General features: G+C 46.8%; 1 protein-coding gene across 1 annotated transcript in view; it reads left to right on the top strand.

Annotated features, from left to right (window-relative positions):
* The window catches only part of Sytl3 (synaptotagmin like 3), a 75,944-nt gene that overhangs the window by 54,831 nt on the left and 7,842 nt on the right, over window positions 1-13,271 (top strand). Inside the window, exons 10-11 of the mRNA XM_028860316.2 lie at window positions 5,587-5,765; window positions 10,656-10,758. Coding sequence (XP_028716149.1) covers window positions 5,587-5,765; window positions 10,656-10,758 — 282 coding nt within the window. The remainder of the gene's footprint in view (window positions 1-5,586; window positions 5,766-10,655; window positions 10,759-13,271) is intronic.

A 13,271-nucleotide genomic window follows, 5' to 3' on the forward strand; every position in this document is an offset into this window, starting at 1 on the left:
AAGAGAGGAGAAGCGCACCCCATGACAGGGAAGAAAGGGTGAGGAAGAGAGAGATGAAGGGGAGGGGGTTTTCCTTAAAATGAGGCTTTTACGTCAGGACGCAGGGCGGCGACAGATTTCAAGGGGCGGGTCAGAATATTAACATTCCTCCGTTTTGATTATTATAGAAAGGTGAGTTCTGGAAGCAAGTAGGGGAACAAGGGCGCTGAATTCCCGAGACTGCTTCAAGCTGACGAGGGGCGAAGTGGGGAGGGGGAACCGGGAGCCACGCACGGTGGGAGATCTCAGGAACGTTCCTTGAGGGAGCTGAGGAGGCAGGCTGCAGCAGGGGTGTTCCAGGAGCTTGGGGGGATATGGCACGCCAAATCGGAAGTATAGAAGCCATGGCATGTGTTGCTTCTCTGGAGGTGAGGCAATGAGATGAACTGGCAAGGTGGCTGTACTGCCAGCACGTGGGGAGGTTAGGTTTCCAGGTCCTGCCTGCTCAAGCCTGGGAGCGGCAGCTGGGAAACGCGGTCCTCGGCCCTAAGACAATGGTAAAACAAAGCACATCACCTCCGTGAAGATGGGCAGGGCTGGCTCTAGAACCTTCTTTTCTGGTGTGGATTCCTGTGGTGGCTTCAAGGCAGGGAGAGTGGCCTGAGGGCGGGGAGGCTCTGGAAGGGAGGAGCAAGAGCCTGAGGTTGGCTCAAAAGGACACTGATCCAGCAGAACAAAACCGAACTCGCTTCCCAGAGAGCCTGAGGAACTGAGTGTGCCCAGCTCCTGGCATCCCACTAGAGTTGGCTCCTCCACGGGCCAGATCATGTTCTTACGGTCCCAGAGCCAACACATCTCTAAGAACACTTGAGACAGTCCGCAGGTCCTGTACACCCCGCTCCCATCCTGCTTTGACCTCATCTGCTCCCCTAGCCCATTGGGTCCTTCCACTCAACCACAGGGTCTTTCTCTGGCTCTCAAGCCCCAGGGCACAGACATTCCCAAACCACTCCCTACTTCTTTGAAATTTTGTCCGGAGGCTCCTTCTCAGAGAGGCCCCTGTCTGTTCCCATTTCACTCATCTGCTCCAGGCTTAACCTATGCTTAGCATCTTGCTACCTGAGATCCACTTCACTTGTCTGCCTTTTATCAACTGTTTATTAGAACGCAATCCCCAAGTCCCCTGAGCAGAGTCTGACACTCAAGCGACCCTTGATAAATACTTACCAGAGGACTGGGTCAATCACCCGTCACAGCTGTCATGCTCTGAAGGCCTGTGCTGATGGCTTCTCAGCTCATACATCCTCATGTGACCATGTGGTAGCCGCTGTTAGTCCATTTCACAATCGAGCAACCTGATTGTGTCGGGGTCAGGTGGTTTCCTTGAGTCCTACAGGGCCTGCAGAATGTGGGGTCACCTAGCCTGGGGACCATAGACCATCAGATGTGCCCCACAGGCTTGTTGAGCGCTTGTATGAACTGGTTTTACTTACTTGTTTCTTCTCTCTGTAGCTGATCCCTGCTTGGAAAACCTTCAAGGATGAAGGCTGGGCAGAGGGAAATGGCTCAGTGGGTAAATCTATAATCCCGACATCTCTAGTTCAAATCCCTGCAGCCCTATAAAAGCCAGATGCTGTAGCATATGTGTAAGGATTCTGCGTATGCGCAACTGGGGGCGCGGGGAGGAGGGGTCCTTGTTCGGAGCCTTATTGCGTCAGCAGGAGACTGCATCCCAGCCTAAAAGCTGGATGTGCACCCCCCACGCTCTCTGCCTCTCTCTGCATCTCTCTGGCTCTCTCTTCTCTCTCTCCCCTCCTCCTAATAAAGCTCTAAAAGGTACCACTGGGTTCTGTCATGACTGTGACCTTTCCATCGCCAACCAAAGCAGCGCCAGCCACCAGCGCCCTATACCCTTTCAACGTGTCTATAATCCCAACACCCGACATTGAGATGGGAGGTGGAGACAAGGGAACACCCCAAAAGGTGTAAATATGTGGGAGGTATGGACAGACACCCAAAGTTGTCCTCTGACATCCAAATATACCTGTGGCATTTGTGCCTTCACCAGAACATGTATTCATACTTGCACATATACATCTTATACAAAAAAAAAAAAAAAAAAAACCAGATACGAACAGGCTCTGTGTAGCTTTCTAGCATGTTTGTAAGAACAGAGATCTGGTCTGGACCGTGCACAAGGCTGAGCTAAGGAGGAGGACACTGTGGGCCTTCTTTCTTGTGATAGTTTCTCTTGGCTTGCACTCAATAGGGCACGCCATCCTCATCCCTTCTAATTTTATTGTGGTGTGTACCCTTCAAATTTATGATAATGAGATTAGATTGTCCTCAACTGTAATATCTTCTTTTAAACCAAAGCAGTATTTGCCTAACGGATTCAAACTTCCATAGGGCAAGTAACCACTATGTTATTTCTTGTCCAAAGATGTTGCCTACCCTTCCTGGAGAAATCCACAACTCTGAGAAACAAGGAGTTGGGCTAGAGAACGCTTATGAAATCTCCACTTACACATAGAGACGGGGAATAAATAGAGACAATTATCCAACCTCCCAAGTAGTGGAATCAGGGCAAAATTTAAGCAAACTACTATTTTGGGATGATGTTAATAACGTCTAAAAAATGCAAGGCAAGGTCCCAGAGCGGCAGGCAGGCATCTGAAAACCACATGGTGAGGGGAAATTGTTACAGCTTCCCTGGAGGGCAACCGGAGGTACAGGCACGTAGTCAAAAGCCTTGCGGTGTCTGCTTCTGCCACAGGCCTCGCGCATGCTGAACACGTCCCTCACCACTGAGCTATACTCCCGGCCCCCCAGGTACTCTTGAACAGTTTAACAGACAGGATGTCCTCCCCCCCACCCCATGTGCATATATGGATGTCCCGGGCAGCGTTGCTTGTAATTGTTTTAATGCCGGAAATTCGGCAGCAACCAAACAGAAAATGCACCGTGGTTCATAGGCACATAGGATGCTTTTAACTGTGTGAGCACCCGGTTAAGGCACAGTATTTGGGAGGGGAGCTGATAGTACTAATGAAACCATGAAGGAAAATAAAGTCGATTAGCAGGTAGTTTTGAAGTAGCCTGTACTCAGACAGGAAGGGCAGGGACTGACTAAAGGAGGGGCAGACAGGGCATTTCTGAGATCCTGGGATGTTTTTCATTGTGTGTGTGTGCGTGTGTGTGTGTGCTCATGTGTGTGAACAGAGGCATGCACATGTCACATCATATGTGTGTCAGCATCATCAAGCCACCTTGTTTGAGACAGGGTCTCTTGTTTCCACTGCTTACGCTTGGCTAGCTGGCCTGATAACATCCAGGGTTCTCCTGTCTCTGCCTGTAGGCTCCCTGAGGTCACAGATGAGTTACCGTGTCCGGCTTTAGGTGGGTGGTAGGGTTACGAACCCAGGACCTTGTGCTTTCGTGGCAGACACTTTAACTTGCTGAGCTATCACCGCCCCAGACCTAGTTTTCTTTTTCTTAATATGGGGGTGGGGATAGATGTTAACCTTGCAGTTATTTTTGAACTACTCTTGTGCATTACATGCGCTGTTTAAATTCTGTATACATGCCGCGGTGCGCACGCCTTTAATCCCAGCACTCGGAGGCAGAGCAGGCGGATCTTTGTGATTCGAGCCAGCCTGGCTACCAAGTGAGTTCAGGAAAGGCGCAAAGCTACACAGAGAAACCCTGTCTCGAAAAACAAAAAAAAAAAAAAAATTCTGTATACATTTCACAGCCAAGAAGGAGACAAGAACAAAGGACGGGGTTCGCCCAGCTTGCGAAGGGGTCCAGAAGGTGCAGGGTTTTCAACAGACATGTACACTTTGGGCACTGCCCGCAGGCCGGGGTTCTAATCCCTTATGTTTTTATAACTGACTGAGGCAACACAAACTATTTTACAGATGAGGAAACCGAGGGAAATCCCTGGAGACCACACAGCCAGCAGGGCTCAGCCGGGGACGAAAGTCCGCCTATCACTGGCGAACCCACTCTGTAGTACTTTCCTGTGTGTTCTTGGCTAACAGAATGTATTACTTAAAAAGAAAAATCATAGCTGTAATTTTCCTAGTTTTTCCGCCTTTGTGATATAGACACGCCCAGGATTCAGCTTGAGGTGATAGTAGGTAACCTCGTGACCTTCAGGGGGTCCCTGACCACCGGTGGGTGGGTGGTCTTTGCTTTGACCTGAGTTAGCTTTTCTTTCGAAGGCGGTCAGCCCCATTGGCTCTGACAGGAATCAGATCTAGCTTGCTCTTCTAGGCCAGGGCTTTTTGGTTGACCCAGGTTACTGTTCAAGTTTACAGCTTGCTCTGAAGTTCTGTTCTGGCTCCAGAGAAAACAGAACTGAGTCCCAGACAAGGGACTGGTGGGAAGGTTATCAGCCACCTCCCAAGAATTTCATGTGGAGGGCAAAGTACTTCTCCTGGGCTGAGGTCCAGGCAAAGGGCCCTTTGAGGTTTTTTTTTTTTCCAGTCCTGGGTATCGAACCTAGGACCCTCTGCATTGTGGGCAAGTGCTTTATCACTGGGCTACCGTCCCGGCAAAAATTGCATTGTAATGACTAGAGTTCTTCAGCTCTTCCCCTCCTTCCGTTCCGCTGCCTCCTCCCTCTCCTAGGCAGCTCACTTCCTCTGCCAACCCCTCCCCACATCTTCTCCCCAGTCATCCTCGCTGCCTCACCGTCCCCGCTGTCTTTGAACGTATACTGGTTCAAAGTTGTTTCCCAAACCCACTGTCACGTGGTTTGTCAGACGACATTTTTCGGAGCCTGAGAGCGGCGGCGCTGGCTGCTGGCGTTCGTTAAGGCGGGTCCTTTGAGTCGGTTTGGTTTTTATCTCTCTCTGCCAGTTACCTCTTTCTGCTGTAGACTTTCTTGGTTTTACGGTATGGAGGAGCCCGTTGGGTATCAGACACAGAAATCACTTAGGCTTCACTGTTCCTACAAAGTCAGTACTGACATGGATACTCACAAATGGTGGCGGTTATTTAAGCAAATTTAACAGTGATACGATGACTTAATCTTTCAGGCACAGGCATCCTGTGATGCAAACCTTCAGGTAGCATTTAAGCTTGAACTGCTCTAATATTTGAAGGCAATTTCATTTTTATTTTGGGTGCAAATATAATGTATCGTTATCTTCGCACAGTCCACCTAAGTCACTTGGTGTAACATTGATCTCTGTTAGACTTGGACATAGCCAGTGAGTAGCAGAGTTAGCCCTGGAGCCAGTGGTCTCTGAGTCTGGCCTCTTCCACGTAGTCTCACCATCTGCCGCTTTACACACACCATCCAGCCACGGATACCATCTGGTCCAAGACATAAGTTTACAGAATGGCACGTGAGCGAGTCCACTTCGCCCCGGTGACTCATGGTGAAGACTTTATTGCCAGGCAGAAGCATAAAGAGGGAAGGTCTGCTGAGGATGCCTCACCGCCTTAGGAGTCCTCAGGTGGCAACTTGGGTTAGCAAAGTGCATGCTGGGGCGCGTGTATCAGCGTAACCTGAGTCAGGATGCATGCTCTGTGTGAACTGTGCAAAATAAATGTATTGACTGTGAGTTAATCTGTTATGTCTGCCGTTGATTCCAGGGCAGCTTAATTAGCATTAACAGCACCTGCACGGAGATGGGTAATTTTGACAACGCTAACGTCACTGGAGAAATAGAATTTGCCATTCATTACTGCTATCAAAGCCGTTCTTTAGAAATACACATCAAGACCTGTAAGAACCTGGCCTACGGAGAGGAGAAGAAGAGGAAGTGCAACCCGTAAGTTGTTGGGTTTGTTTTGTTATACTTAAAGTTCGGCATCCTTGGATGTGTTGCTGATGCAAGGTTAAAGACAGGTCAATAGAAAATCAAAGTCTAACTTTATAGACCTTCACGTAGATGGGAATTTGGATGCCCAAGGGGCATTTTAGACCATCTGAGTTGCTGTCAAAAGACGGCTAGAGACTGGATGGGTAAGAGGCAGCAGAAATTGATCCTTGCAGTTGTGGATGCTGGGAAGCCCGGGTGCTGACAGAGCTGGTGTCTGGTGAGGGCCAGCTCCCTGGTCCACAGACAGACGTCTGTGCCTGTCATCCCAGGGGAGAAGCAGGGAAGGGCAGCTCTCCGAGGACTCCTGTATAAGAGCACACATCCCATTCGTGAGGGCCACCCTCACACCTAACCACCTCCCAAAGGCCCCACCTCCAATTATCCTCACGTGGGAGTTAAGTTCCAACACAAGAGTGGAAATTTAGGGGCAACACCATTCAGTGCATGTCAGGGAGCTATAGCCAATCAGTGGAGAAAGGTGACCTTCAGTAAAGGGTGTTGGAAGTTTGATTTCATACAGGAAAAACAAAATTAACATCTTCCTTCACACAATTCATAGATAACTTTTTTTGAAGATCTATTTTATTTTATGTGTATGGATGCTTTGTGTGCATGTATGTACGTGTACCCTGGGTGTGCAGTGCCCATGTGTCTTAATTACTTTTCTATTCATGTGATAAAACACTGTGACCAAGGAATCTTATAGTTTCAGAGAGTTAGAGTCAATGATGGGAAAGTAAGGGAGCAGCTGAGAGCTCACATATTGACCCCCATCCACAAGGCAGAAAGGAGGGGGAGGGAGGGAGAGCCTGACTGACTGAGACTGGGATTGGCACAAGTCTTTGGAAAACTCAAAGCTTGCCCCCAGTGACACACCTCCTCCAACACAGCCACACCTCCTAGTCCTTCCCAAACAGTGCCACCACTGGGGACCGAGTATTCAAACATAAGAGCCTATGAGGCAGGCCCATTCATTCAAACCACCAGAAAGGAGCATTGGATCCCAAAGAACTGGAGTTCCACTCACTATGTGGGTGCTGGGGACTGAACCCTGCCGAAAGGGTTCTTAACCTCTGAGCTGTCTCTCCAACCTCTCATAAAGTAACTTTTAAAATTTTTCCCACTGATATAAAAAGAAATATCACTATTATTTAGAGGTAACAACTAGATGGCTCAGAGGTTAAGAGCACTGACTGCTCTTCCAGAGGTTCTGAGTTCAAATCCCAACAACCACATGGTGGCTCACAACCATCTGCAATGAGATCTGGTGCCCTCTTCTGGCCTGCAGTCATACATGCTGTATATATAATAAATAAATAAATCTTTAAAGGTGACAACTAACCGAGATGAGCAAAGGTTCCAATAGGCATTAGATACTTGGGTTTCCCCTGTGGTGAACTTTCTGTTCATATCTTTGGCCCATGTTTATTATTATTATTATTATTATTATTATTATTATTATTATTATTATTATTATTGCTGTGTGTGTGTGTGTGTGTGTGTGTGTGTGTGTGTGTGTGTGTGTGTGTATATACACATACATGTAGGAGCCTGTGTGTATGAAGCTCGAGATTGATGCAGGGCCTCATGCAAAGGATACCCTCTCTCATTGAGCTTATACCTTCAGTCCATCTCCAGCCCTGGGGAATTTGTTTCTGGGTGCAAAGGATTAGGCCTCAGCCCTGTGCATGCCAGACACAAGCGCCACTGCTGAGCTGGGCCTCGGCCACAGGGAAATGGTTTAGAACCACGTTTAAAATAGACTGGATCCTCTGTTTAAAACAGGGTTTGGCCGGGCGTTGGTGGCGCACGCCTTTAATCCCAGCACTCGGGAGGCAGAGGCAGGCGGATCTCTGTGAGTTCGAGGCCAGCCTGGGCTACCAAGTGAGCTCCAGGAAAAGGCGCAAAGCTAACCAGAGAAACCCTGTCTCGAAAAACAAAAACAAAAACAAAAACAAAACAAAACAAAACAAAAAAAAAATTAAGACATGTCTTTGAGCCGGGCGGTGGTGGCGCACGCCTTTAATCCCAGCACTCAGGAGGCAGAGCCAGGCGGATCTCTGTGAGTTCGAGGCCAGCCTGGGCTACCAAGTGAGCTCCAGGAAAGGCGCAAAGCTACACAGAGAAACCCTGTCTCGAAAAACCAAAAACAAAAAAAACAGGGTTTGAAAGTTCTACATCTGTTAGATATGGTTTTTTATATCACTTATTCTAGCTATTGTTTCTTTTCGGGGTTTTTTGTGATGCCTTTTCTTGGGGGAAAATTTGATGTGATAAATTTTCCAAGCCTTTCCTTTTATTTTTTTTTCCCCCCGAGACAGGGTTTTCCTCTGTGTAGTTTTAGAGCCTGTCCTGGAACTCACTCTGGAGACCAGGCTGGCCTCGAACTCCTAGAGATCTGCCTGGCTCTGCCTCCTGAGTGCTGGGATTAAAGGCGTGCACCATCAGAGACTGCTCCAAGCCTTTCCTTTTAAGGCCCTGCTTCTGAGGGCAGGACTCAGGCAGAGCATGGGCTTTGAATGTGCACACTCCTGCTGTTATTTCCAGCGCTACAAGGAAAAGATAGAGAGAAAACAAACAAACAAACAAACAAAAAAGCAAACTATATATGTGGGAGACTGAGTCAGGAGGCCTTCTGAGTCCAGGCCAGACTAGGCTACAAGAGTGGCTCTGGGATAGTCTGGACTATGTATGTACAAGATCCTATTTCAAACAAACAAACAAACAAACTCTCTAGCAACAACAGTTTCTTAAAAATCTGCTTTTTTGTGTGTATAGAATTCCTATGCCAACTGGAAATTATGTACACATGAACATATTTCTATTCTCTTCATATGTGTGTGTGTGTGTGTGTGTGTGTGTGTGAGACATATATATGAATATCATATATATTCACCTTAGTTTACCTCATATTAGAAATAGAAGAATTGGTTTTCTGGTATGGCTTAAGGCAAGGCCTTTTCTCCTCCAAACTGTTTTAATTACTAACTCTCACAAGTGATGGTAAGAAAAACAATGGATTGATGAGCTAATCAAACTCTTCTCCACTCTAAAGCCTTCAGTAGCTCCTTAGTTCTGCTTACCCCATCAAAATACAAGTTTCTATAGCAATTACAATTTTCTATAAAGATCCTCTTATTGTCTGGTCTCAGCTTCTGTTCCTCTGAAGACACCATAGCCCCAGGGATCTGGAATAATCCTGGTTCCCAAAACACCCCCTGACTCTCACATTTCAAAATGTAGTCAAAGCAATGTTTATGTATACAAAGAAGAAAGACTGAAAATTAGTTATTTAAAACTTAACCATAAAGTGCTAGAGAAAGACTAAATTATTTCTTTTAATTGTTGTTGGCTGTCCTGGAACTCGCTCTGTAGACCAGGCTGGTCTTGAATTCACAGAGAAATGCCTGCCTCTGCCTCCCAAGTGCTGGGGTTAAAGGCATGAGCCACCAAGCCAGGCTTCCAAATAGCCCCTTTTATTTTAAAGAGATTGGATTGGCCTGATCTATAAAGTTGACAGCATGCATACATGCTGGGGATGCAGTTAGCATATACGCTGTCATTTCTGGTTTGCGACCACTGCAAGTGTATATCAGGACCGTAGACTATAATAGCAGAAACTAAGACGTAAGGAATCTTTCGGGGCTAATGAATTGTGATAATTAATCCAGTACAGTGACATAGAGGAAAATGGAGGAATCAAAGTGCCATATGCAGGGGGATGAATCTCAAATGGGTGTTAATGAGGGGAAAAGTGAGTTATAGAAGGATGTAGATGAGCAGTTCTCCTTACATGGGTTCAAAGGCAGGATCTTTTGTTGGAAAGAGTATAGTCTTTGAGGTCTCTGAGCCAAAAGCTAAGTGTGAGTCAGTTTCTATTTTCTTCCTTAGTTCTGAGGGCCCAGGGTAGCAATGGGTGGAGGTGGAAAGAGGGGGCCTGGCATGTACTTGGAACATCTTGTTCCCGTCATCATCAAATGGGAGATGAGGAACGGGACAGGTTCTAGAAGTAGTGGGGAGCGAGGTCAAGGTTACCCGCAGTCTTAGGAACATTCAGCAGGGTTACATACTCAACACTCGGCCAAAGCTGTGCGAGTCAGGAGTTACTTACACGGCACTGATTGCTCATGTTGTGGGCTACAGGGGGTGTCTTGGTCGGTAAAGTGTTTGCTCTTCAAGTGTGAGTTTGGATCCCAACAACATCTACGTAAAAAACTGTGCATGGTACTGCATATCAGTCGTCTCAGTGATGTGGAAGTAGAGAAGGGAGGAGCCCTGGGGCTTGCAGACCACATAGCCTAGCCTAACTGAGGAGCTCCAGGTTCAACAGAAGACCCTGTGTTGTTAATAATAATAATAATAATAATAATAATAATAATAATAATAACAGTAAGGTTGATGTAATAATAATAATGTTGATGGCAATTAAAGAAGACATCAAACATCAGCCTTTGGCCTCCAAGTGAAGGTGCATACATGTACATGTTTGCACACACACACACACACACACACACACACATACACACGTCAGAATGCAAATCTTGCCGGGCGGTGGTGGCGCACGCCTTTAATCCCAGCACTCGGGAGGCAGAGGCAGGCGGATCTCTGTGAGTTCGAGGCCAGCCTGGGCTACCAAGTGAGTTCCAGGAAAGGCACAAAGCTACACAGAGAAACCCTGTCTCGAAAAACCAAAAAAAAAAAAAAAAAAAAAAAAAAAAAACAAGAATGCAAATCTTGCCTGTCAACTCACGCTCCAGCAGGGAAGCTGGACTGTACTGCTCTGAGTTCTGTTCACCCCATGTTGAGTTCTCTCCTTGTTCTTCTGCCTCTGCCCACTAGGTATGTCAAGACCTACCTGCTGCCGGACAAATCCTCCCAGGGAAAACGCAAGACGCAAGTCCAGAAGAACACTCTGGACCCAACTTTCGAGGAAACCTTGAAGGTACTTGCCCAGCCAGACATTCCCGAGTCTTCTCTATCCCAGGCTGGGTCTAGGGTCAGAGGTCAGCGTGCCTCTTTGAAACTCCAGAGTCAGTTAAATATAAATGTAGACACTGATACGTTTCTTCATGGCTCTGTCAATCAGTGCCGAGCTGATAGAAGGCAGACATCAGCCTTTGACTCTGCCAGACTCCGGACACAACTTTGGATTAATGATTCCTAGGAAAATGCACGTCTCACGTTAACACTTGGGCAAAGAGTGACTTAAAGATCGATCTGCCTGAACGTCAGAGAGGTGTTCTCCAGTAGAGGATTCTGAGAATGAGGCTACTGGGTTTTACTCTTTTGCAGAAGCGCCTCTTTATTGGAATAAATGAAACCTGTAGGTTTCTTTTCTTTTTATTAAAAAGAGTCACTTAAAATGACTCTTTTTAATAAAAAAGTTTTTATAACTCTTTAATAAAAGAGAGTTTTTATAAAAAAAATTACAGGACCAGGGAGATGGCAGTAGGTAAAGTCTTCAGAACCCACATAAAGCCAGACTCTAGCACTGTGTCCTATGGTAAGATGGGGGTGAAGACAATGGGGTCCCTAGAAACCAGCAGGACACCTGATGGACACAGTGGAGAAACAAGAGACCCCATCTCAAACAAGGTAGAAGGTTGTTCTCTGACCTCCAAAGGTGTCCATGCAAGTGCCTGTACTCACGTGTACTCACATTCATGTGCAGATAGACATCCTACATACCCTCCTGCACATCCATTACACATATCCTTCATGCACGCATTTATATCCACACCCATCCTGCATCCATCATGCACACATCATATACACACCCATCCTGCACATCCATTATACATACCCTTCATACATGCATCACATACACACCCATCATGCACACATCATATATACACCTATCATGCATATATCATATACACACCCATCATACACACATCACAGATACACAAAGACAGAAAATTATAAAGGAATTATTTGAATCTTCATTTTATGTGCTGCTAAGGAACAGGATTATGCCTCAGAGCAGAGCCAGACCCTCATCATCTCATTTGAGGTAGAGGAAGTCCCAGCATGGGCTGTGGCTGCTCCAGCCAGATGGGCTGCCTGGACCTGTGGAAACCCCAGCCATGACTGGCAGCTCAGAAGCCCTGCTGTCTGGCGCTGGCGAGGGCCGAGGGCTTTGTCTGCCTTTCTTGGCAAGAAGTAGCAGTCAGGGGCCATGTGGGGGTTGGCACAGTGCCTTGAATTCATTAAATAATAATAATAATAGCCATTGTTCCCCGGGCCTTTGCTCTGGCCAAATGCTTCATGTACGCACTGAGGATGGTATTAGAACCTTCATCTGCCAACGGGAAATTAGACTTGGGGAGGTGAAGACGCTTAGCAAGAACTCACAATGGAGAGGCTGTCCCGGAAAGTCCGTGGTTAGGGATCCCCTGTTCGGTTTTTAAATTGCAGATTCTGACTCAGCAGATGTAGGCAGGGCCTGACGTGCTCTGTTCCCAGACTCCACTCTGCTGGCCACCCACGTGCGACCATTGCAGCGAGGTCTGCAGGGCTACTCGCTTGCTGGGAGACATTTCAAAGTTATGTGCTACCCAGCACATTTTAGGTTGATATTGAAATATCCATCATAAGTCCAATAAGGTATTTTATGCAAGGCTGAGGAGGCCCAAGAAATGAGATGTGAACTATTTTAGATAAGTATTTAATTATAGAGTTCAATTTAAAAGTCTTACTTTCCTTATTTAAATTACATGCAAGATCTCAAAGAAATCACAATTATAGTCTGCTAGACATGTTTTAGAGTCTTAGCAAATTTTTTAGATCTATTTGAAAGAATAATGTCTTAATTTTGTAGTGTTCTAACACAGGCCAAACTTATTCTTGAGGAAACTCCTACAGGCATGGTGCTGCACACCTCTAATCCCAGCACTAGGGAGACAGAGGCAGGTGGATCTTTGTGAGTTCAAGACTAGCCTGGTCTACATCGTGAGTTCCAGGTTGATTTTCTTTTTTGTTTGTTTGTGCTTTTGTTTTTTTTTTTTGAGACAAGGTTTCTCCATGTAGTTTTGGTGCCTCTTCTGGATCTCGCTTTATAGACCAGGCTGGCCTCGAACACACGGAGGTCCACCTGGCTCCCCCTCCCGAGTGCTGGGATTAAGGGCGTGAGCCACCGCTGCCCGGGCCAGGTCAATTTTTTAAAAATGTGGTAGGATCTAGCACTTCCCTTCCCTCTGGGTTTGGTATCCAGGAGGTTTATAAAAACCAAGGGAAGATAAGATGGCTGTGAGAACCACCTCTGGTGGGGTTTTGAGAAATGAACATGGGTTGATGTAATGAGGATGGAGTGTGACCGCCATTCCATCCTGATTGCACACCATCTTGTCCAAAGTGTGTGCGTTAAAGTTGAGGCATGGACTAGAGAGAAGGCCCAGCTGGTCAGGTACCTGCCACAGAAGCAGGAGGAGTCAGTACCCATGTGAAAAGACAGTT

The sequence above is a fragment of the Peromyscus leucopus genome, chromosome 8a, assembly GCF_004664715.2.
Source record: "Peromyscus leucopus breed LL Stock chromosome 8a, UCI_PerLeu_2.1, whole genome shotgun sequence".
NCBI classification, from domain to species: Eukaryota; Metazoa; Chordata; class Mammalia; order Rodentia; family Cricetidae; genus Peromyscus; species Peromyscus leucopus.